This window comes from Dama dama, chromosome 33 (genome assembly GCF_033118175.1).
Source record: "Dama dama isolate Ldn47 chromosome 33, ASM3311817v1, whole genome shotgun sequence".
Classification (NCBI taxonomy): Eukaryota; Metazoa; Chordata; class Mammalia; order Artiodactyla; family Cervidae; genus Dama; species Dama dama.
The window spans coordinates 37,195,772-37,223,028 of record NC_083713.1 but is presented as its reverse complement, the minus strand read 5'-3'; the positions used below and the strand labels follow the sequence as shown (position 1 = coordinate 37,223,028).

At 35.8% G+C, this 27,257-nt stretch overlaps 1 protein-coding gene across 2 annotated transcripts in view; it reads left to right on the top strand.

Moving 5' to 3' along the window:
* SLC4A10 (solute carrier family 4 member 10) overlaps positions 1-27,257 on the top strand; it is a 327,476-nt gene that overhangs the window by 145,462 nt on the left and 154,757 nt on the right. For both annotated transcript variants that reach the window (XM_061135667.1, XM_061135668.1), the window contains exons 3-4: positions 8,120-8,266; positions 22,963-23,101. In XM_061135667.1, coding sequence (XP_060991650.1) covers positions 8,120-8,266; positions 22,963-23,101 — 286 coding nt within the window. The remainder of the gene's footprint in view (positions 1-8,119; positions 8,267-22,962; positions 23,102-27,257) is intronic.

The window sequence follows — 27,257 nt, the reverse complement described above, 5'->3', positions numbered from 1 at the left end:
TACATATATTATTTAATTCATCCTAAAATCAAGCACAACGTTTCTGTATCAAAGGAGGACTATTATTATTTAACAGCTGTAACCACATTTGTTCTTTATACCCCATTCTTCCCCTTCAGCATAATGAGATGAGAACCAGATGGTAATGTGCATAGAAGGGGAGACCCAAAATTATGAATCTGGAAATTTATATAGAAACTACTATATAACAGTCTTTTTCCACCTTGAGAGGCAGATAAATCTTTTATACCTTATGTAAACAAATCTCAGGGAAGATAAGGGGAAGATCCCCAGTGTAAACCCTTTGGAATACAAACCAGTAGCCCTGGGACTTTTATTATCTTTTGAAATGTAAACATATAAATATGTGAGATAGTGTCTATATCTTTTTGAAGGTCTCTATGTTTTTAGGCAATCTTTAACTTCCAAAATTTACCCTTTAACCTAGGTTTCAGTTTATTTGGTATATAAGTCTCTAACCATACAGATAATATTTTCTCTGTTTCATAGCCATGAATTGTGGCAATTTCAGTATTATTGCACTGAAATCTGTGACCATTAACTTTGTTTCTATTCTTAAGTTTTTTAGTGTGTTTAGTAGCATAATGCATCATATGTCTGTTATCTATGTATTTTACTAAAAATATCATCTCTGTGAAAAGATTTATATGTGCAATAAAAATTTTTTAAGCATCAGAAACTATCGCGCACTATTCTAGATACTTGGGATACATCAGTGAACAAATTAGAGATCCCTGCTTTTCTGAAATTTAAAAACTTTCAGAAGAAACTAGAAATTCAACACTAATCATTTATTATGCTTATGTAAATAACTTAGTGTAGAAAGTTCCTGGGTGGCAGTGAGAATGCCAAGGAAGCCATTGTGACTGGAGTGGAGTGATGGGGAAATCAGCAGGGGAGGCAATGGAAGAGCTGACAGGAATGGGGAAATCTCAGGGGACATGTGGATCTCAGAGGGCCTCATAGAGCGTTAGAGAAACCTTGGCTTTTTCTCTGAGTGAAACAGGTTAGCAGAAGATTTAGCTGAGGAATGTCATAATCTAACCTGTCTTTTAAGAGGGCTACATTAGCTGCTGCATTTAGAACAGATTGTAGGGGTTAAAGGTAGACTCAAGAAGATCTGTCTGGAGGCTAATGCAGTAATTCAGGTTGGGTGTCATGTGACCTGACCAGAGCAGTGAAATGAAATAAAAAGCAGACAAATTTTGGATATACTTTGAAAGTTGTCCCAACACATTTTCCGGTGGATTTGGTTGTAGGCTTAAGAAGAGAGGTAAAAAATGATTCCAAGGTTTTTGTTCTTCTGAGCAACTTGGAAAATGTTTTATCACTGACTGAGATAGACAAGATTGTGGGGGAGCAGTTTATTTGGGGAGTTGGGTTGGGATAGATTAGGAGTTTAGTTGTCAACATGTTGATCTTGAGATGTCTTTTAGACATGCAGTGGAGGTATCAGGCAAGCAGTTGGATGTGCTAGTTTGGAGTCTGGGAAAGAAGTTTGAGCTGGAGATAGAAAATTGGGAGCTGCTCACATAACGGTTGTATTAGGGGCAGATGAGGCTTTGTGTGACCTGCCTGAAGCTTAAGCAATTTTGAGGATTCTCTAAGAGAAAGAATTCAAAATTTGGATTCAAATTACATACAAAGGTGAATATTTATAATGAGAAAAATCCAAACACTTATTTGGAAACTGATAAGTAGTGCAAAATCATAACATTTGGAGAAATGACATAATATTTTTAGTAACTGCCTGACATACTTCTGCTCAATGGACATGAGTTTGAGCAAACTCTGAGAAACAGTAATAAGGAAGCCTGGCGTGTTGTAGTTCATGGAGTTGCAAGGAGTCAGGCATGGCTTAGTGACTGAACAATGGCAACAACATACATCTGTAATACTTTTCTTCCAACATTCTTGAACTTTAATATCAAAGATTTTAAAACATTCTTTTCTGTTGAAAATATGGAAAGTTAAATTAGTCTTTATCATGATTTAATTAAAATTTAATTTTTACTAGTGATAGTCTAGAAAGATTTCTTTCATTTTTACAACTTATTTACAATGTTATGAAAATTTTCAGGGTTGTCTTAAAGTTTAAAACTTCTGTGAAGCTTCTTGCATATATAACCTGAAAGATTTAGAAGAATTTCCCAAAGACTAACTCTGACTGTGCAATTGAAACCATGCTTCTTTTCCACTGCCCACATGCTTCCAATACTAGGCAGATTATGATGCCTTTGCGTATTATGACACCATTTCAGCCCTGAACATTTGTGTCACGATGTAGCACAGTGAGTACTAGGCCACTGGAAACTATTCTTACTTTAGGATAGTTGGGATAGCTAACTAATAATTTACTCATGTCTGGAAGTGATTATGAATCACATAAATATGTTCCTTTAAACCCAACCTGAATGCATCTCCAACTCTATTTCCTCTTGTTACTGTTGTTTAGTTGCTAAGTCATGTCCAACTCTTTTTGTAGCCCCATGGACTGTAGCCTGTCAGGCTCCTCCATCTGTGGGATTTCCCAAGCAAGAAGACTGGAGTGGGTTGCCGTATCCTTCTCCTGGGGATCTTCCATACTAGGGACTGAACCCATGCCTCCTGCATTGGCGCATGGATTCTTTACCACTCAGCCACCAGGGAAGCCCCTATTTCCTCTTAGTTTCCCCAAAATATTTCCAGATACACAATGCCCCCCTCATTGTGAAGGTATTTTATATTTACAAATTTTCCTAAAATATATGACCATGAGAACACAGTTTTTTAAAAAATTAAAAGACTTTACTTTTCAGAGCAGTTTTAGGTTTGGGGAGATTATACAGAAAATACAGAGTTCCCGTGTGCTCTTTCTCTCCCCTGCATAGTTTTCCTATTATTAACATTTTGCATTAGTGCAGTACATTTGTTAAAATGATAAACTAATATTAATAGATTGTTATTAACTAAACCCCATAGTTGACATTTGGATTGACTGTTAGTTTTGCATATTTCTGTGGGTTTTGGCAAGTATACAATATTACATACACATCATTACAGTATCATCCAGGATAGTGTCGCTTCTGTAAAAATGCCTGATACTCCCCCTCTTCACCCCTAATCCCACTCCCAGAACTCCTGGAATCTCTGACATTTTTAACTGTTTCTATGGTTTTACCATTTCCAGAATGTCATATACAGGTTAACATCTTAGAGTATGTTGCCTTTTCACTGACTTCGTTCACTCAGCAATATGAATTTAAGTTTCCTCTGTGTCTTTGTTGTTGATGATACTCCATTGCATGGATGTACCACAGTTTGTTTATTCATTCACCTAGTAAAGAACATCTTGGTTGTTTCCCAGTTTTTGATGATTATAAATAAAGCTGCTATAACAATTTGTGTGCATGCTTTTGCGTAGGCATTAGTTTTCAACTCATGGTATAAAATGGCTAGTGAGTAAATTAGCACTTAGATTAAGATCTACACACAGACATTACACCTTTCACAAAAATTAACCTAAAATGGATCATTTACCTAAATGTAAACCAAGATTATACAACTTATATAGGATAACATAGGAGAAAATCTAGGTGACCTTGAGCTTGGAGGTGACTTCTTATATGCAACAACAAAAAGCACAATCCATGAAAAAATTTTGATAAATTAGACTTCTTTAAAATGAAAACTTCTACTTTGTGAAAGACACTGTTACAGGATTGAAAAGACAAGCTGCAGACAGGAGAAATCACTTGCAGAAGATAACTGATAAAGGACTGTTACCCCAAATATACAAAAAACTCTTAAAATTCAACAATAAGAAAATAATCCAATTACAAAATAGGAAAGGATCTGAAGAGAAATCTCAGCCGAGAAGATATATAGATGGTAAATAAGCATATAAAAAGATGCTCAGCATCATATGTCATTAGGGAATTGCAAGTTAAAGCAATGTGATACCATTACACATCTATTAGAATGGCTAAAATCCAAAACATTGACATCATCAAATGTTGGCAAGGAAGTGGTGCAACAGGATCTCCCATTCTTTGCTCATTGGAATGCAAAATGGTACAACTACTTTGGAATATAGCCTGGTAGTTTCAACGAAGGTAAACTTAAGCTTACCGTATAATCCATCAATTACGCTAATAGTGAAAAAAACAAATGAGTCTTTTCTTTTTAACCAGCCCTGTAGGATTCTGTGTCAGGAAATTCTTTCAGAGTGTTCTTTCTTTTCTGAACTAAAGACGTTAGTTCAGCTCTGTGTCTTGGCGTCCTCTTCTTATCTGAATATATTTGGATATAGTTTCAGATTGTTTATGTCAGCCTTGACTTGGCAACTTCTTAGGATGTTACTTCTGGCAATTGCCCATGATATTCACATTCTACAAACAAAGGCAATATTGATTACACTCAACCATGCCCTCTGAACTGGCCCATCAGGTTCACGATTCTCCTTATCTTTGTCTGGTAAACAGTTCAGTTCAGTTCAGTTCAGTTCAGTTTCTCAGTCGTGTCCAACTCTTTGCAACACCATAGACTGTCTGGTAATGACTTTCTTAATTAACAATTGTTGGAGAAGGAAATGGCAACCCCCTCCAGTACTCTTGCCTGGAAAATCCCATGGACGGAGGAGCCTGGTAGGCTACAGTCCTTGGGGTCACGAAGAGTCGGACACGACTGAGCGACTTCACTTTCAATTTTCACTTTCACGCGTTAGACAAGGAAATGGCAACCCACTCCAGTGTTCTTGCCTGGAGAATTCCGGGGACGGAGGAGCCTGGTGGGCTGCTGTCTGTGGGGTCGCACAGAGTCGGACATGACTGAAGCGACTTAGCAGCAGCAGCAGCAGCAGCAATTAACAATTGTTAGAAACCTTTACAACCTTTAAGGCTTAGCTCTAGGAAATGGTCACTGTCTAAACTTACACAACTTTTATTCATTTCCCTATCCACTGAAACTGCTCTCAAGAAAGGTACAGATAAACATTAATTTCCAACTGTAATAGCTAATTTTTAGTCAATTTTGTTTGACTCCTTTATAGCATATAATTTCTTAAAGCTCTTTTTCTTTGGTTTCTTTTAAAATGTTTAAAATTGTGAGCTGAGGCATACATATGGAAAAGTGCATAAAGCTTATGTACAAAGTTTAACAAATATTTTTAAACCAAAAACTTGTATCATGAAACAGAACATTTTTAGCACCCCAGAAGCTTTTCATGTGGTTAGAAGCAGGTGTTTAATCTCCCATGTTTAATTTAATTGGAAATTCATGTCTTCATTTTCTTAAATTGTTTCTTAAATCTTTGATTTTTTTCTGTTAACTATTCAGTGTTTTATGCAAGTCTCAATCTTTCTTGCTTTATACCTTCTCCATGATTAATAGCCTTCAACTTACTAGAGCAGAGGATTACAATGTAGTAATGTCCAAGTAATTCAAAATTATTAATGTTAAATGCCAATGTTTGTGACTTATTTTAAATATTTAACTTTGTGGTATATCCTGTTACCTTGTAAGTTCTCCTTCCTAGAGCTTCCTCAAAAGGTTTTTTGTTATTTTCTTTTTAATTAATTCATTAAATTTTTATTTTTATATGTTTTAAAGGTTACAGTCCATATATAGTTATTACAAAATATTGGCTATATTCCCTGTGTTGTCCAATACATCTTTTAGCCTGTCTTATGTCCAATAGTTTGTACCTTCCACTCCCTCTCTTCTATATTCCCCCCCACCATTGGTAACTGCTAGTTTGTTCTCTATATCTGTGAATCTGCTTCTTTTTAAATTGTATTCACTACTTTATTGTATTTTAGTTTCCACATATAAGAGATATCCTATGGTATTTGTCTTTCTCTGTCTGACTTACTTCACTTAGCACAATGCCTTCCAGATCCATCCATGTTGCTGCAAATGGCAAAATTTCATTCTTTTTTAATGGCTAAGTAGTATTTAATTGTGTGTGAGTATATATATACACACACAGGGCTTCCCTGATGGCTCAGTGATAAGAAATTAACCTGTAATATAGGAGATGCATGAGAGGAGTCTTTGATCCCTTAGTCGGGAAGATCCCCTGGAGGAGGGTATGGAAACCCACTCCAGTATTCTTGCTTGGAGAATCCCATGGACAGAGGAGCCTAGCAGGCTACAGTCCATAGGGTTGGAAAAAATTGGACATGACTGAAGTGACTGAATACACACACACACACAGATATATATCATACCTTTATCCGTTCATCTGCTGATGGATACACGTTGCTTCCATATCTTGGCAATTGTAAATAATGCTGGTTATTTTTCTTTAAAGTTTTTCTGTGTATATTTTAGATTGTTCCAGTTTGGTTAAAATAAAGATGTTGGAAATTTTCAATTTTTTCAGTATATAGATTAAATCATGTCTCTTTGAGGGGGTGGGTTCACATCTTCAAATTGTTTCTAATATATGGATTCAGAGCAATATACCACACTTATGAATGCTAGTTTTTATATAAATTGGAGAAGGCTGAAACCAGCTGATATGTATGAATAAAATAATGTCTTATTTATATTTGTATCCCTGATACCCATCGCAATACCATTCAATAAGTTGTTCATTTCAGTAAACATTTGCTAGGTATCCGTTATATGCTAGGCACTGTGTCAGGTGACAAAGATATGAAATAACTGACACATGGACCTTCCCTAAAGAAGATTCATAAGAAAATTACTTATAAGTAAACAACTACAATCAAGCGCTTTGATGTATATGATTAAAACACCAGAGGATCCTAAGGGGAAAAACTGTCATGTATATTTAGACTAAGGGAGTATGAAAAGTTTCATAGATGGCATAATCCTTGAACTGAGATTTGGGAGATGAGTTAGGTATTCACCAGGAAAGAGAAAGGTGTTTCATACAATTGGAGGAACAGTACCAGCATTAAGTGAAAGAGAGACTTGAGAACACCTGGCAATTTAGGAATGAAAGGATACATGCTGCCTTATCGTGTGTGTGGCAGAGTGGAAGCCTAGAGAAATAGGCAGATGTCAGCTATTGTTTGGCTTTATAGATACTAAAAGCTTTATCCTTTAGGCAACAGAAAGCAATCAATGAGTCTAAAACAGGGGAGTTACGTAGTCAGATTTGCATTTTGGGAAAAAATGGCATCAGTATTCAGAATGGCACAAGATTGGAATTAGGAAAGAAAATGCTAGGGAGAATGCTCTAATAGTCCTGATGAGAGATGAGGGTCCAAATTAAGACAGTGGCACCAGTGAAATTGAAGAGAGAATGAATTAATGAGATGTAAAGGAGGACTTGGGTACAAACTGGATGTGCTTTGAGATGACTGGACAGATCTTGCATTTACTGAGATAGATGTTGGATCGATGATACTTGGGGGACAAAGCAAAGGATGAGTTCCATGGAATTTAACATGCTTATGGGAAGGATGTCTGGGTAAATACGTCTAATAGGCGGGTGGATGGTTATGTAAGTCTATAGTCTAAGAGAGAATTGGTGTCACATCCTGGGGATCCCAATCTTGAATGAATAAATACAAGGAGAACCAGAAAAGGAAACTAATTTGAGCAAAAAAAGAAAAATTAAGGAGGAGGATGACCTAGAGAAAGTTAAATCATAGAGAAGAAAATGGTCAATAGTATCAAGTGCCACACATAGAAACAGTAGAGCCTAAACATTCCACAGGATTTGACATTACTAGGATTTTGGTGAAATCTGTTTTAATTAGAGATAATGATTGTTTCACACACTTAACTGTGAAGGGAAGTAAACTGGTAAAATAACTGGTTAGTTAAGTGCAGGGAGAAAATAGAACAAAAAAAATTAATGAAAAAAATATAAATTATGGGGAATAGACACAGGGAATTACTGTGATAGTTAATAAAATAATGGTGGTTATAAAATACTGTATAACCAAATACTTAGTATTGTAGATGTTTGATAGACCTATGTACCAAAGTACAGTGCTAAGCTAGAAGGTTAGCACATCATAAATACTCAAGAACCATTTGATGGATTGAATTGTATTGGGTTTCCAATAACAAGCAAATAATCATCTTCTGTGCCTTGGAATAATCCAAAGCTTAATTTGTGTGTTTACTTCTGATAAAGGTCATCGGACACTATTTATTGGCGTTCATGTGCCCCTGGGAGGAAGAAAAAGCCATCGACGTCACAGGCATCGTGGTCATAAACACAGAAAGAGAGACAGAGAGAGAGATTCAGGACTAGAGGATGGAAGGGAGTCACCTTCCTTTGGTAAGAATCTTCCTCTTTGTTTTAATTAAATTTATCATTGTAATATTATACTTGTTTAGACAATCCATAATTAGCAGTAATACTTCATACTCATAAAATTGTTTATACCTTTATAAAAGATGTTGGGCAGATTGGGGAGAAGTGGGAGAGAGAACATTTAATCTTTTTCTCTTGTGCATCTGTTTTGTGAAGGTGAGAATTAGCTTAGGTTTGTGATTGAGGAAATACACTTAAGTAGTAGAATTTATTGTATTAATTCTTGATAATTTATACAAATAATAGTGCTTGCTCTAAGTAGTTTGAAAATCCAAATGGAAATGTCTTTATCAAGTTCCCATTTACACTACTGCTGATGCTCTCCAAATTTCACTCTTAAGATGTGAAATTTCTACTATTTTAAATGTTATTCCTTTGAAAGTGTACAGTTGACCTTTGAACAATACAGATTTGAAGTTGGAGTGTCTACTTGTACATGAATTTTTTTTTTCAATAGTAAATACCACAGCACTACATTGTTCGTGGTTGGTTGAATCCATGGATATGGAACCAGATATGAGTGACCATAAATTATATATGAATTTTCAACTGGGAGGAAGGTCAGTTCCCCTAATTCTCACATTGTTCATGGGTCAACTGTATACAGAATATCAAAGCACAGTGATATGGAAGTTACTAACAATTCCTGAGTGCCATGAGAGTCTGTGTATTGACATAATTAAGAACTTGACTTTCAGTTGTCTGACCATCCCACTTCCTGTGACCTCCTTCACTGCACCTTGTTCCCTTACTCACCTGTAGTCACGCCTCCTCTGAAATCACTAATGCATTCATTTTGCTCTCTGACCACAGCTTCTCTCCTTATTTGCTTGTTCAACTACTTGGCCTCTCTCCTTTTTTTCTATCCATGTTACATTTATTTCCTTATTCTACTCTGATTTCATGGCCAATTTTAGCAGTACTTTTGCTAGTATTCTAAATTACCTTAGGTTCCCTGTTTTAGTTTTATCCATACCTTCACCTCTACCTTAAAAAGCATATTTATGTTGGGGTTCCTCCATGTGCCTACTTCCCCCAGTAGGCATGCTCTGCAAGATGTGGTCATTCAACAGGCAGATTGTAGCAATTTAAATTCATTACTCAAGTGGGAATTCCCCAGTGGTCCAGTGGTTAGAACTCAGCACTTTCACTGCCAAGCTGGGTTTGATCCATGGTTAGCACAGGTGTGCCCCCCCAAAAAAAATTGTTACTTACGTGAACCTTCAATACTTTCTCCCAATTCTATTGCATTTTTTCAATTTTTGTAATAATTATTTTTCAATCTTCTTCATCCTTCTCTAACGCCTCCTTTTTCACAGTCACTTAGCAGCCGCTTTCTACTTCAAAAGGAAAATATGTCTCCAGAAAGAATTTACTCAACTACCCTCACATAAAGACATAAACATATACTTATATCTGCAACTAAGTTTTTTCCACTTTAACAAAAAGGGAGTTTGCTTTTCAATTATGTTTAATTCCTATTCCCTTCCACCTGGAAATTTACACAATTTATAATCTAGTTGATTTCTTCTTCTCAACTGGATTATTCTTGTCATCCATCCTTCCAGCTGCCTCAAACCTACATTCCCCTGTCAGATTGTATTCAAATATGAGATTAAGTTAGCATATGAAGTTTGGGGCAACAATTTTACTTTTAATACTCTATAGGCATTGCTTTATTCAATACCTGGTTTTGCTAAGTGTTACAGAGAAGTTTTTAGTCTCTATATTTTTTCATTTTAAAAATTTATTTCTTTTAAGCTTGAATGCTTGTAGACAGTTTTTTTTTTTTTTTTTTGCATTCTCTTATTTAAGAAAACTTGCTAAGATAGGCCTAAATGGTGAATATATTAAAACACCTTTACAGTCTGCACATTTTCCTGTCTTTTCTGATTTTGTTCCACTTACTTTGGTCTCTTCTTTGTGAATTATTAATACATCTGTATCTTGGATTTATGATATCTGCTCTTTGTCCTTTTTTTGTAGCTTGAAATTAGTCTCTCATTATTCATTTGACGATCTGCAGTATCAGTTCTGCATTTTACTACTTCTATTAGGGATTTTGATTTTGCTGTTGTATTTTTAGTTTTCTTGAGTTAATTTCTTATCTCATCTGATTTTTCTTTACATTTCCTCCTGTCCTTTCCTAGATTTTGGTTTTCCTGCCTGATGAGCTTCCCGGGTGGCTCAGATAGTAAAGAATGTGCCTGGAATGCAGGAAACCCAGGTTTGATCCTTGATTCGGGAAGATCCCTCTGGATAAGGGAATGGCAACCCACTGCAGTATTCTTTTTTAAAAAAAATTATTTATTTTAGTTTTGGCTGCACTGGGTCTTCCTTGCTTTGTGGCCTTTTTCTAATTGAGTGAATGAGGGCTACTCTTCGTTGTGGCTCACAGGCTTAATTGCTCTGCAGTATGTGGAATCTTCCTGGACCAGGAATCTAACCCGTGTCCCAGAAGCGTTGGCAGGCGTATTCTTAACCACTGGACCATCAGGGAAGTCTCCACTCCAGTATTCTTGCCTGGAGAATCCCATGGACAGAGAAGCCTGATGGGCTACAGTCCATGGGGTCGCAAAGAATGAAACACAACTGAACGACTAACACTTTTCTTGCTTGAGAGCCTGTGTTTTTAGTCATTTGATGGTCTCCATTATTTCTGGACATTTTCTTTTGATTCTGAAGCAGATGATTTTCAGAGGTAATGATCTTCTTTTGGGCCATCAAGATTATTTTGACTTTCCATTGATTTGTAGTATTTTACAGGCTCCCAGATTTTTTTCTTTTTACTCGGCAAAGATATTCATACTATGTATATCCAGCTTTATCCTAAGAGTTCTTAGAGAGACAGGGCTCTCAGTGTGCTGTTTGTCTCCATTGTTGTGTATAGTTATGGGCATTAAAATTCCCCAGATATATTGTACTTATGTCAGGGTAGATTGATTGATAGTGGGGAGTATATAAAGAAGAATACTCTGAGTCTCCTACACTAGCATGTTGGAAGGATGGTCATCTCTGATTCAGTGGAGAGTGGAGGTACGAAAGTGTCTCCACATTTTTAGGGTTTTTTGTTTCAAGAAGTGGGGCCTGGGAGTATGATAAGACAAAGCTGGGTAGATTTCTCTTTCTCCAGCTCCATCTGTGTAGTTAGGAGAGGCTCCCTCGTAAACTCTAAGAATGGAATATCTGTTGGAATTAGCTTTCATGGTTACTTTGACTTTTCATTTTCATAATATATTCACATTATCTTAGAAGTGATTTGTAAACAAACAAAAATAAGCTGGTTCCCTGTCTTCTATCATTTTGTTCTTTTTTTCCTGTGGTTGGATACATTATGTCAGTTTTTCTAGAACAGTGGCTCTCACCTTAAAAACATTTTGATGGCCAAACCCCATACTGATCAGAATCTCTGTGGGTGGGGCATAGGTATTTTTAAAAGTACCTCAGATGATTCAAAGCCAAGATTGAGATCCACTGTTCTAGATACTTTGCTATTCAAAGTGTGGTTCACGAGCCAGCAATATTAGCATCACAGTTGAGCTTAGAAATACAGAATCTGATACCCATTCCTAGACCTACTGAATAGGAATCCATGCATTAATGACAACCTTAGGTAATTTATATGCCCATTAAAATTAGACAGACTCTAGAATATTGCTTGTCAAATCTTGTTACATGTTAGAGTCACACGAAGAGCCCTTAAAAAATATTGATGCTCAAAGACTTTTATTTGCTTAATTTTGGGTGTTTCTCTAGGCACTGGTATTTTTAAAAAAGTACCCAGGTGATTTAATATCCAGCAAGGATCAAGAGCCATTGATCTTAAGAGAGTCCTGCCTCTTTATTTGGTGAAACTTGGCAATAAGTCAGGTGAGCCAGAGTCAGCCACTGTTGTGTCAGCCACTGTTTTTGGATGCCACCTATTCCTTCCTCCCCCAACCATCTGAGTATCTTTATTGATATTGAGACCTAAGATGTGTTTTATCAGGGACAAATGTTTGGCACTCTGGTGATCTCTAAGCAGTAGAACTTCCTAGATTTCACTTTTTTTTTCAGTTTTTTCAGGACTAATAATCTGCTTTTATTCCTCACACAGTCAGTTTAAATGCCTTGATAATTTAGTACTCAGCTACATGCTAAGACTGAAGCTATGTTATGAACACCATTCCCTTGATTTGAGCTTTGATATTCAGCATAGTGTGAATATATGTGATTACTATTCCGAAGGCTTCGAAGAAAATTTCTGACTACTTAAGAAATATTTATTTTACTTGGAAAGATTTCCAAGAAAATCTTTTGAATGCAGGCCTACAAGTGCTTTAAAATGATTAAAAATTCAACTTCCAGAGGTATGGGTTAGAGGAGAGTGTGGGCTCCCAGAGGTTTTACATTGTAAATTGGAGTGTGTGTCTATGGAGACATGGAATAATTTGGACTCATATTTCTGGAGCAAGGATCAATTTAACAAAAAGATTTTAGTGTAAATGTTTGAATTTTGGCACTCCTAAAAATTTTGTTACTCCATTCTATGAGAAACATCCAGAATCCCATTTTATTATATGACCCTGTCACATAAAGCAATGCTGTTAGGAACCTGATTCTGTTAGTGCTGTATCCAGGGAAAACTGAGCAGGCCTTACTGAAGCCAAAGAGCCTGCTCAAGTCACAGGCCTGGGCTGGCTGGGTCTAGTCCGCCAGGGCCCATGGTTGGAATGTGATTTCTAGGTGAGTCCAAAGGCAGACCCAGCTTTTTGGCTGTGCAGTAATGGTGGTGGTGATGCTTTGATTATACAGAAAACTTTTTTTTTTCCATTTTTTTCTTCTTTTTTATATTCTACTTTTATCTTATTTTTACAAACCATTGTGTTGAGGGCTGACTTTCAATAGATCACAGCAAGGGAGCTGCTCTGCTACGAACGAAACCCCGACCCAGAAGCAGGTCATCTACGAATGGTTTAGCACCAGGTTGCCCATGAACGTGGGGTGCCTGATGGGCGAGGGGGCAGTCGCCTTTCTGGCCATACCCTACAGAAAACTTGAATCTTGAAGTTAAATTCAACCTACTTTTGTTACTGTACTTAAACACAATTGTTTGTATAAGAATGTGATGATTAATTAATTTTTCTTCATACTGTAATCAATTTCCTGATGACAGAAAACTGCTAAAACTTTACATCTTGTTATTTTTAATGTCATCTTTCATTCACCTAATATAATTTAAAATTATATTTTCAACTGGGAACATGGATGAGTTGTTTAAAAATAAGTTTGAAGAATAAGCTTGAAGTCAGTGAAAATATAAAAGATACTGAGGGGAATTCAGAACACTTTAATGTTAATTTGCTCCTCAGCCTCCCAACAAAGAATATAACAGGAATATGTACATTATAATTAGTTAATGTATAAGCACTAGAAATGAATACTAAAGATACATACTTTATAAATGCTTATTTAAAATATGGTACTCAAAGGTACTATGTGAATTTAACACAACCCTGGAATTAGGCTTGGGATTTTTCTTTTCTTAGATGTTAAATTGTATACATACATTAGGAAAAATGAAGCAAATACAGAAAACGTATAAGTTCAAATCTGTTTATTGATGGCAATGGCTTTCTCTTCCTATTTAACTCGAAACTGGCTGATAGATGAGAATATCAATTAGTTTTTTAAAAAAAAATTTGTAATGAAGTATAACAAATATTTATAAATGTTAAAACATAGAAATGCAAGTGTACAACTCAGTGGTTTATCACAAAGAAACATCTAACTGTTAATTCGGCTAGCACTCCAGAAACCCACTTTGTCCTAACTCCCCATTACTACTTTCTCCCTTTCCCCCAAAAGCATCTCTAGTCTGTCTTCTTACATTGTGTGTCCTGCCTGTTTTTGAATTTTTTATAAATGAAGTTATATAGGAGGTGTATGTGTCTTGATCAGTTGCCCAACAGTGTGTTAGTGGGATTCAAAATGTTTTTGACTGTAGCTTTGGTTTATTCATTTTTATTATGGCATAGTGTTCATTCATTTGTATATACCATGCACTCTACTATTTATGGACATTTAGATCATTTAATTTTTGGAGATACTATGAAGAACGGTGCTGTGAACATATGTCTCTTGGCTCTTGGTGCATATATGCATTTCTTATACCTAAGAATGAAATTATTTATTACTGAGTCATAGGATATGTGCATTTCAATTTTAGTAGAGGATACCAGTTTCCAAAGTAGGGTGCATGTCTATACTTTCACCAGTAAAGTGTGAGAGTGTTTGTTGTTTACATTCTAACTAACACCTGACAATTTCATTCTATTAACATTAACCATATGATCAGGGGTATAATGGTATGTCATTGTCTTAATTTGCATTTCTTGATTACCAGTGAGTTTATGTAATCTAGCATTTGCTTTTTGACCATTTGGATAGTCTCTTCTATGAAGTGCCTATTCAAGTATTATGCTTGTTTTTTATTTTTTAATTGGATTGTTTTTTTTTTGATTTGTGGAAGTTCTTAACATATTATGGATATAAGACTTTTGTTTTCATATTTCAATTATCTTCCCACACTTGTGGCTTATACTTTCATTCTTTTAATATAGTTTGATGTATCTACAAATTCCAGAAGAGGCTACTAAGAGGCTGAGACCCTTTTTCCCTAGTGTAGTTTTCTATATTTTGTAATTTATTTCCATTATAATTTTACTAAATACAGAAACAGATCCTTATCTTAATCTATTAGAGTCTTAGCTACAGTTTGTATTACAATGATCTATGGACAGAGGAGCCTGGTGGGCTATATAGTCCCTGAGGTTACAAAGAGTTGGACATAAAAAAAAAAAAAGAGTTGGACATGACTGAGCATGCAGGTCAGGATGTTTTCAGTGGCTATCTTAAAAATAAATAAAATAGCTATCAACATTATAAAAATATTTATGCTTAGAAATTTTTTCTGATATTGATATTACTGTAATTTATATGATTTATGTCATAATTTTAAGTTGAATAGACATTTAAAAGGTCATTGAATAACACATTTTGAACATTTGCTGTGTTGAAACATAATCTGAATCTCTTTTTAAGACATTAAAAATATGGTGACAGGATGATCATAAAAAGATTTTTGTGAGCATAACCTAATACGTGTAAAATCATTTCTACTTTAAAGGATGAAAAGCCAGATATAAGAAGTTCTATTTATTTAAAACCCAAATACGGTATCTTTGGTCCAAGAATAAATTATCCTACTTTTAAAATTATTTCCTATGTTATTATCACTGTGTCTTTGAGAAGTCTTTTAAATATATGATACTCTACCTCAGACTTTCCAAACCTCTTTATTCATAACTGTGAGGTTCTTATTTCTTCATATTATTTCGTGGCTATGTTGTGATGAGTGATCCTCATGCTGTATTAGGGGAAACACTAAGAAGTCTTAAACATAATGTTCCTGCACATAGTAGAGTTAGGGAGATTGGGTACATGGTAAATATTATAGATACTCAGATTACTAATGCAGAATACACTGAAATAAGTCATTGAAAACAGTGATGAGAGAAATTGTTTCAAAAGCATGAGGAACATAACGCCAGTATTGAGGCGTGGCTGCTCTGGAATGTGATAAGTGACTTAGTAGTTAAAATAGGCTGCTGTGAGATACAAAACTGCTATGTCTTGTCACAGGGGTAGGTCTAATAGAAAAATATAATTGATTTCTTAGTGTAACTCTAAAATTGCAATTTTTTCTCTTTTTTAATAGCTACTTGAAGCTCTGATTTAAGTTGTTTTTTTTTTTGGTTCAGAGCAACCAGTCATAAAGGTAACAGGCTGTCTTGACTCTGATATGATTGGGTTTAGTATTTATTATTATCACCCAGATGTTATGCTTTTAGGAAAAATATAATATGAGCATCTTATTTCAGATAAACTAAATCATAAATGTATCTGCTACACTGTAATTTCCTTAAGGACATTCATGGGAATTCAGCAGCCTCATTTCAAAATCAACATTCATATTACATCTAGGAAATTGGCATCTTCTTTTGAAGCAGTTAAGCTGGAGACTTGGCTATTGACTGAATTCTTATTCATTTTGCTGTAAAATTTAGTTAACAAATTTCTTAAAATATTTGGTAATAAAACCAAATCTTACATATTAGCATCCAAAAAGAGAAATGTTTTGCTAATGCCTGAAGCAAATAAACTATGTAAATGTAGCTTCTTTTTCCTTTTTCTTATAATTTCTTGAATATATTGTCATTATATATATGATACAGTGATGCACATTGGTGGGAACAAGTGAACAATTTGAAAACTGAGGTCCCCTACATTTTAAACCTTTATTCTTTAGAACAATTTTAGGCGTACATCAAAATTCACAGGAAGGTACAGAGAATTCCCATATACTCATTGCTCCCATTCCTTGCCTCCCCTACTATTAATATTGCTCACCAGAATGGTACATTTTTACCAAGGATGAACCTGTGTGGACACATCATAATCATGTCCAAAGCCATAGTTTACCTTAGGACTCACTTTGGTGTTGTATATCTGTGGGATTGAACAAATGTATAATGGCATATACCTGTCATTTTAATATCATACAAAATGTTTTAATGCCCTCCAAATCCTTTATATTCAGTCCCTTCATCCCACTCCCACTTCCAACAACCGCTGACCTTTTTACTCTCACCATAGTTTTCCAGAATGTCACATAGTTGAAATCATACAGAATGTAGCCTTTTCAGATTAGGTTCTTTCACCAACTAATACATGTAACATTCCTCCATGTCTTTTCATGGCTTAGTATCTCATTTAACTTTAGCATTGAATAATAGTTTGTTGTCTAGATGAATCATAACATATTTATCCATTCACCTACTGAAGGACATCTTGCTTTCTTCCAAGTTTTTGCAATTATGAATAAAGCTGCTATAAACATCCGTGTATAGGGTTTCTTTGGTAGGCATAAGTTTCAACTCCTTTGGGTAAATACCAAGGAGAGCAATTACTGGATCACATAGTAAAAGTATGGTTAGTTTTGTAAGAAGCTAAGCCATCTTCCAAAGTGGCATAAGATTTTACATTTCCAGCAGAAGTGAATGAGAGTTTCTGTTGCTTCACATCCTTGCTGGGATTTGGTGTGGCTAGAATTCTGGATTGAGGGCATTTTAATAGGTGCATAATGTCATCTCGTTGTTTTAATCTGAATTTCTCTGATAACATATGATGTGGAACATCTTTTCATATACTTATTTCCCATCAGTATATCTTCTTTGGTGAGTTACCCATTAAAATTGTTGACCCGTTTTTTAAAAACAAGTTTTTGGTTTTATTCAGTTCAGTTCAGTCATGTCCAACTCTTTGTGACCCCATGAACTGCAGCGTACCAGGCCTCCTGGTCCATCACCGACTCCTGAAGTTTACTCAAACTCATGTCCATTGAGTTGGTGATGCCATCCAACCATCTCATCCTCTGTCGTCCCCTTCTCCTCCTGCCTTCAATCTTTCCCAGCATCAGGGTCTTTTCCAAGGAGTCAGTTCTTCGCATTAGGTGGCCAAAGTATTGGAGTTTCAGGTTCAGCATCAGTCCTTCCAGTGAATATTCAGGACTGATTTCCTTTAGGATGGACTGGTTGGATCTCCTTGCAGTCCAAAGGACTCTCATATTGGTTTTATTAATGTTGAGTATTAAGAGGTCTTTGTGTATTTTGGATAATGGTCCTTTATCAGATTGTGCCTTTTTTTCAAGTCTGTAGCTTGTCTTTCAATTTTTTTGACATCGTCTTTCATTCATGATAGTTATCTTTAGTGCTGTATCTAAAAAGGCATCACCATACTCAAGGTCATCTGGGTTTTCTCCTATGTTATCTTCTGAGGGTTTTATGTGTTTGTGTTTTACATGTAGATCTATGATCCATTTTTGGGACTTCCAGGTGGTGCAGTGGCAAAGAATCCACCTGCCAATGCAGGAGGCTCAAGAGATGTGGGTTTGATCTTTGGGTGGGGAAGATCTCCTGGAGGAGGAAATGGCAACCCACTCACTCTCACCTCGAAAATCCCATGCACAGAGGAGCCTGGTGGGCTACAGTCCCTGGGGTTGCAAAAGAGTCAGACATGATTGAGCACACACACACACATGATCCATTTTGAGTTTATTTTGGAAAAGTGTTGTAAGGTTTGTGTCTAGATCAGTGTTTTTGCATGTGGGTGACCATTTGATGAAGAAATTTTACTATTCTGGCTCCTTTGTCAAAAATCAGATGACTATATTTACGGAATTCTATTGTTGGGCTCTTTATTCTGTTCCATTGATCTATTTGTCTGTTCTTCTGCCATTATCACACTGTCCTGATTGTTGTAGCTCTATAGTAAGTCTTGAAGTTGTGGAATGTCAGTCTTGTAACTTTGTTCTACTCCTTCAATATTTTGTTGGCTATTCTGGGTCTTCTGCCTTTACCTTTCCATATAAACTTTAGAATCAGTTTGTTGGTGTCCATAAAATAACTTGATGGGATTTTGATTGGGATTGCATTAAATCTTCAGATCAAGTTGGGAAGAACTGTCATCCTGTTAATATTGAGTCTTCTTATCCATGACATGGATGTTCTAGCTCTTTCATTATGTTCATTGCATTTTCAGACTGAGTGATGTGTGCCCTTTTGAGTAGGTTATTGCTCAGACATAAAGAGATATTATATGAAAATGCTTAATCCATAGAAGATATTGATACTTTTAAAAATCTGTTTTGACTTTTTCTCTTGTCTTATAATCTCACCATAGCCAACCACTTTATAATTAGCATGTGAGTAACTAAAGCAGTTTGAGTAACATAACTAGTAATGAAAAGATAAAAGTTTGCAAAGGAACTTGCTTATTTCCAATTATGATTCTATTAGTGGTTTTCTTCCTATAGTATAACTTTGTAAATTTGATTTTAAGTAACCATTTGTTGAAAATATGGTCTATAGTCCAATAGAAATAGTTTAGTTGTGATTGTAAAAGTAATATATAGTCTTTGGAATTCCAGTGCTGTTGAATATTAAGCTATTAAAATCCTATTGCTTTTAGTTCTTATCATTGATTCTACAGCATCTGACATTATTGATTTGTTCTTTTCTACCTTGACCCTATTATACTACTCTCTTCATCAAGTGTAAGTTTTATAAGGGCAGAGTGTTTCTTCTTTTCTGTTTATGTCTGTCTAATTCACCTGAGCAATGGAAGGTGTTAATTATATATTTGTTCAGTGTACCACTCCTTTTACATAGCCATCTAATCCTTTTCTGATTTTTTAACTCCTCTTCCTCATCCTAAATATTAAATCATATTATTCCCCTGATACTGAGCCTTCTCTTGTTTTTCATTTTTGAGTCCTTATTTGTTGTAATCATATTACTTCTCTAGTTAAATGCAACCTATGTCTTTACCTCTGACCTTGTCCTCTTTTCTAGAATCAAATATCCAGCAGTTCAGTGGCCATCTTTATATGTTTGAACTATAATCACCTCAAACTCAGCATATCTAAAAGATGTCTCCTGTGCTATCAGCCTACAATACTGGCTCCTCATTCTGACAACCCTTTTGTCCCCGACTTTTGTTGAAAAATAACTGACATACCTCACAGTATAAGCACATGATGGTTTGCTTTACATATGTTGTGAAAGGACTACCATGATAGGTTTTGTTAACATTCATCACATTATTTCTTATCAGTTCAGTTCAGTTCAGTCGCTCAGTCGTGTCCGACTCTGCGACCCCATGAATCGCAGCACGCCAGGCCTCCCTGTCCATCACCAACTTCCGGAGTTTACTCAAACTCATGCCCATTGAGTCAGTGATGCCATCCAGCCATCTCATCCTCTGTCATCCCCTTCTCCTCCTGCCCTCAATCCCTCCCAGCATCAGGGTCTTTTCCAATGAGTCAACTCTTCTCATGAGGTGGCCAAAGTATTGGAGTTTCAGCTTCAGCATCAGTCCTTCCAATGAACACCCAGGATTGATCTCCTTTAGGATGCAGTCCAAAGGACTGCAAGGACATCCAACCAGTATACAATGAAAAGAAAAAGATGTCTCCTTGAGATGAGAATTCGTAGAATTTACTCAAAAACTTACTTACATATCATAAAGCTGTATTAAGTGTAGTCATCATGTTGTCTATTACCTCCCTAGTACTTACAACTGGAAGTTTATACCTTTTGACCATTTTTCTCCACTTTCTCCTCTTTCCACTCTGTACTGCTGGTAAACACAAGTCTGATCTCTTTTCCCATGGGTTTAGCTCAGATGATAAAGAATCTGCCTGCAACACAGGAGATACGAGTTCAATCCCTGGGTCAGGAAGATCCCTTGGAGAAGGGAATGGCTATCCATACCAGTATTCTTGCCTGGAGAATTCCATGGACAGAGGAGCCTGGTGGGCTATAGTGCACGGGGTCACAAAGACTGAGCAGCTAATGCTTTGGTTTTATTGTTTTGTCTTTTTTTATATTCCACATATAAGTAAGATCATATATTAATAGTATTTGTTTTTCTCTGTCTGACATTTCACTTAGCATCTTCAAGGCTCATCCATGTTATAACCCTCTTTCAATTAATGGCACTAGTATTTTCTCATTCTCCCTGCTTAAAATCCTAAACAGAAACAGATCACTAGCCCAGGCTGGATGCATGAGACAAGTGCTCAGGCCTGGTGCACTGGGAAGACCCAGAGGGATCGGGTAGAGAGGGAGGTGGGAGGGGGGATCGGGATGGGGAATACATGTAAACCCATGGCTGATTCATGTCAATGTATGACAAAAACCACTACAATATTGTAAAGTAATCAGCCTCCAACTAATAAAAAATAAATGGGGAAAGAAAAAAGAAAAAAAAATTCTAAACCTCTTTATTTTGACAGGGCTATATTTTCATTGTATCCATCCCCACTACCACTAGCATCAGCATCAGTCATCATTAATAATACTTGTATGATGCTTATAATTTTAAAAGTATCTTTTACATGCATTATTCTTCTTTAGGGACTTGATCCTATCTTCTTCTAGGAAACTAATTCTGTCAGCTGGAAATATTTTCTACTTAAAGTATGTAATTTGTTATTGAACAGTAAATTTTAAATTGCAATTAAGAAAAGTATAACAAGGAGAAATATAGAGTGCTGTGAATTAAGATAACAAGTGCCTGACTTAATTGCATATGGGTGTGATCGTGTGTGTGTGTGTGTGTGTGTGTGTGTATGTGTGTGTGTGTGTGTGTTTTATGAGTCTGATTAGGTAGGCTTGCCAAAGTATATTATAGTGAAGTAGATGATGAAAGATGCAGGAGATCTAGAGGAGACAGTATGTGCAGTGGCCCTGAAATGGGAAGGAACAGGCTATTTTTAAAAATCTGAAAGAAAACTAAGGTACCCAGAGTGGAATTACGAGGCAGAAGGTAAGGCTATTAACGTAGGCAGAAGCTAGGGCCCCACTGCAAACATATATTGATACAAAAAGTATGAGACTATATCATATTTTATATTACATGTATCTTTTTCACTTTTGACTTCCAAAATCCTCCCAGTTGTGACTTAATTATAACCTAATCCTTTAAATTACTTATTAATTGGTTTATTTTCACAAAATATTTAATATTATAGATTTAAGTGATCACTATGGTTTGTTACTGATTTATTCATTCTCTTAGGTTTTAAAAAATAGTTGAAAATACCAGATATTTTATTGTAATAGCATTGAATTTATAGATGGTTTTCCACTAGTGGGCTTTTCCATTAATATAAATATATTAATTTATTTAGGTCTAATTTTATATCATTCAATAAAGCTTTATAATTTTCATCACAAATGTATTGATTGAACATATATTTATCAGGTAACCCAGCAATTCTACTCCTAAGTATTTACCCCAGAGAATAAAAATTTACACTCACACAAAAATTTAGAATATTTATAGCAGTTCTATTCATAATTGAAAAATCTGTAAATTTAATATCCTTCAACAAGTGGCTAGATAAGCAAAACAAGATACATTCATACAATGGACTATTAGCAATAAAAAGAATGAATTACTGATATATTCAGTGACACAGATAAATCTCAAAATCTTAAAGGCATATTGGTAAGTGAATAACAGTCGCTAAAAGCTATACACCATATGTTTCCACTTGTATGGCATTCTGGAAAAGGCAAAACTATAGCAGTAGGGACCAGATTAATGGTTGCCGGGGTGAGGGGAAGGATATGGTGTAATTGCCAAGAAGCCTCACAAAGGAGTTCTTTTTGGTGAATTATATTCAGCACAGTTTTAATGTAAGTGAATTTTATCATAGTCTACTCTTCTGTAGTGTAGCAATGTGATGAGAGAAACTGTGCATGTGTGTATGAGAGATGTGGAAATATTTTCCATGATGCTTAAGTAATCCAAAATAATCATCACATTTGATTTTATCTTTGATGATATAGTACATTATATATTGACATTTTACGTGTTTATGATCCCATATTTTACTGAACTTAATGTAATACTGAATTCATCTTCATTTCTCAAGTCTATTCTGGATGAGTGCTGCAGCGGGGGAGATGTGAGTGGTGTGGAAGGTGGTAACTGGGACATTCACAGCTCCAGGTCTTGTTGACGCGTGTTCCTGTCTCTGGTATCCATAGACACCCCGTCACAGCGAGTACAGTTTATTCTTGGGACTGAGGATGATGATGAGGAGCACATTCCTCATGACCTCTTCACGGAACTCGATGAGATTTGCTGGCGTGAAGGTGAGGATGCTGAGTGGCGAGAAACAGCCAGGTGAGGAATATTTGGTTGAAGGGGGAAGTGATACTAAAGAATTTTCATACTACCAGAAAAAAGAGATTTCTATTGCCACAATTTTGCAAAAATCCATCAGTGCTGCTGATTTCTGAAATTGCTTATCTGGCCTGGGCACATCCTATAATGGGATATGGGTCAGAATGAAATCCGAAGGTTGTAATTATAGTAAACAGTGACTCAGAATCAGCAGCAGCTGCAGTCTTAAAGATAAACAGTAGCATAATTTGTGTGTCATCAGGGAAACAATAGCTATCTAACAGTAATTTATTTGTATCTTTTCAACTATTAACTTGTGCTCCAACTGGTGATATTATGTAGGACTTTTTAAAAGAAAGGACAAAAATTTTAAGAGATTTTAGTTGGAATCCTGGATTTATGTACTATTTGTTGAGGGTAAAAATATTTGTAATGTGTTTCTGTGAAATATATACATTTAAAGATAGTGGTTTTTAAAAAATAATTCTTAAGAGATTACTTTTTCTGTCACTTATAATGAATATTTCTATATTGCTATTTGATGACTTGTGATAAAAGAGCAATAAACTAGCATTTATTTATTTATAAATACAATAAATTTATTTGCAAAATAAATAAATTTGCATTTATTTTTTCATTCTTCTTTTCTTGCATATTTACTCATTTACTTAACAAACACTTATGGTCTATTGTGTGCTAAGTGCAATAGAACAGCAACTACAACAGAAATCTTATCAAATACCCTGGCTGTTCAGTGGTTAGGATTTCATGCTTTCACTGCAGAGCGCCTAGGTTCAGTCCCTGGTTGGGGAACAAAGATCATACAAGCTGCTCTGTGCAGTCAAACAAGAAAAACAATTTCGATCTTGCTTTTAACAACCTCACCTCTAATGCGGGATTTAGATAAGTACAAAGTTGTGAGTACTGTAAAATGAATGCTGTGATCCAGGTGTGCAAAAGGAATTGCACATACCTAGGGTTAACCGTAAAATGGGAAAGACTAGAGACCTCTTCAAGAAAGTTAGAGACATCAAGGAAACATCTCATACAAAGATGGGAAAAATAAAGGACAGAAATGGTATGGGCCTAACGGAAGCAGATGATATTAAGAGGTGGCAAGAATACACAGAAGAACAATACAAAAAAGATCTTCATGACCCAGATAACCATGATGGTGTGATCATTTACCTAGAGCCAGACATCCTGGAATATAAAGTCAAGTGGGCCTTAGGAAACATCATTAAGAACAAAGCTAGTGGAGGTGATGAAACTCCAGTTGAGCTATTTCAAATCTAAAAAGATGATGCTGTGAAAGTGCTGCACTCAATATGCCAGCAAATTTGGAAAACTCAGCAGTGGCCACAGCACTGGAAAAGGTCAGTTTTCATTCCAGTCCCAAAGAAAGGCAATTCTAAAGAATGTTCAAGCTACCACACAATTGCACTCATCTCACATGCTAGCAAAGTAATGCTCATATTTCTCCAAGTCAGGCTTCAACAGTACGTGAACCAAGAATCTCCAGATGTTCAAGCTGGATTTAGAAAAGGCAGAGGAACCAGAGATCAAATTGCCAACATGTGTTGGATCATTGAAAAAGCGAGAGAGTTCCAGAAAAACATCTATTTCTATTCACTGCGCTAAAGCCTTTGACTGTGTGGATCACAACAAACTCTGGAAAATTCTTAAAGAGATGGGAATTCCAGACCACCTGACCTGCACCTAAGAAATCTGCATGCAGGTGAGGGAAGCAACAGTTAGAACTGGACGTGGAACAACAGACTGGTTCCCAATAGGAAAAGGAGTACGTCAAGGCTGCATGTTGTCATCCTGCTTATTTAACTTATATGCAGAGTAAATCATGCAAAATGCCTGGCTGGATGAAGCACAAGCTGGAATCAAGATTGCCAGGAGAAATATCAATAACCTCAGATATGCAGATGACACCACCCTTAGGGCAGAAAGTGAAGAAGAACTAAAGAGCCTGTTGATGAAAGTGAAAGAGGAGAGTGAAAAGTTGGCTTAAAGCTCAGCATTCAGAAAATTAAGATCATGGCATCCAGTCCCATCCCTTTATGGCAAATAGGTGGGGAAACTATGGAAACAGTGAGACTTTATTTTGGGGGGCTCCAAAATCACTGCAGATGGTGACTGCAGTCATGAAATTAAAAGACACTTGCTCTTTGGAAGAAAAGTTATGACCAACTTAGACAGCATGTTACAAAGCAGAGACATTACTTTGCCAACAAAGGTCCATCTAGTCAAAGCTATGGATTTTCCAGTAGTCATGTATGGATGTGAGAGTTGGTCTATAAAGAAAGCTGAGTGCCAAAGAATTGATGCTTCTTAACTGCGTGTTGGAGATGACTCTTGAGAGTCCCTTGGACAGCAATGAGATCCAACCAGTCTATCCTAAAGTCAGTCCTGAATATTCATTGGAAAGACTGATGCTGAACCTGAAACTCTGATATTTTGGCCACCTGATGAGAAGAACTGACTGACTAGAAAGGACCCTGATGCTGGAAAAGAGTGAAGGCAGGAGGAGAAGGGGATGCCAGAGGATGACATGGATGGATGGCATCAACGACTCAATGGACATGAGTTTGAGCAAGTTCCGGGAGTTGGTGATGGACAGGGAGGCCAGGTGTGCTGCAGTCTGTGGGGTCGCAAAGAGTCAGACATGACTGAGCGACTGAACTGAACTACCAAATTTTAATTTTACATATCGCCAGGAATCTTGTTGAGATGTAGATTCAGTAAGTCTCAGGGACAGAGTTTCGGATCTTGCATTTAAACATTGTTTGATTCCTGGATCAGGAAGATCCCCTAAAGATCCTGGGAAATCCCATGAACAGAGGAGCGTAGAGGGCTACAGTCCATGGGTTACAAAGAGTCATACAGGACTGAGCACTCTAGCCATAGAAAAATAAAAAAGCAAGAATATTGCTCTATTCTTATCTAAAGTATCTCTCCTCAAAGGCAATCACTTAATTGCTTCTTGCATATCTTTTCATAAATATTTTAATGCCCACATCTGCATGTAAATGTATGCCCTTTTCATGTTTATATAAGAGGAATTTATACTGTGTTCATGCCTTGTTTTTTTGACCTAATATATTTGGATCATTTTCCACATTATCAGTATGGATTATTCAGTCCTTTTAATCACATTAATGACTGCATTACATTTAATTATATGGATGAACTTTATTTATTTAGCCAGTCTTTATAAGGATTTAGGTGGTTTTATTTTTGTTGTTGTTGTAATAATCATTTACACATATATTTTGGCATTATTTTGTAGGTATTTATGTAGGGTGACTTTTTAACAGTGGGATTTATATATCAAAGAGAGCAGACTTTTTACTTTTGTAGGTATTGCAAAATTGCCTTCATAAAACATTTTGGTAATTTGCACTTTCTTCAACAATGTATGAGGGTTCTTACTTCCCTCAAACCTTTGCTACCCAAAATCATCAAAGTTGTAAAAATTTGAACTAATTTTATAGGTGCAAAATAACTTTCATTGTTTTAATCTGTGTTTTTAATTATTAGTGAGATTGAACACCTTTTCATGTTTTTATGTTTTTCCTGAGAACTCGCTGTTTATTTCCTTTACCAGTTTTATTTCAAGTCCTTCATTTTTGTTATTTGTGTTTTTTAAGGCCTTAAAACTATGGTATGTTATTTTGTGTGTTACCCTTTTTAATGAAAAATATATATAAATTAAATTCTTTCTGATGCTATTATAATATTTTAAATATAGAACTAAATTTGAAACATTTTTTTATTAATATATGACCTGGAAAATTTTAAGATTAAGAACCATCTACCTAATTTTTTTCTTCCAACTGCATCAAAACCTAAGTACTATTTTCATAGACATATGTGTGCTCATCTTTTTTGATGACAGAAAAACAATATGTGATAATATTCTCTACCAATTAATGTTACAAATTTTGCTCTTTTATGATGAAAAGTTGTTGATAAGGAATTTGAAGTGCAAACCTCCCTGTTTAAGGCTAGAAGCACCTATCCTCAACTAGTGCTAGGAAGCAAGTGTTCCTGGCTGATTTAAAGGAAGATTGATGTTATGATGACTGTACAGCTCTGGTTACAGTTTCTTTAATCAATTGCTGAGAATTACTTCTTGGCAGCA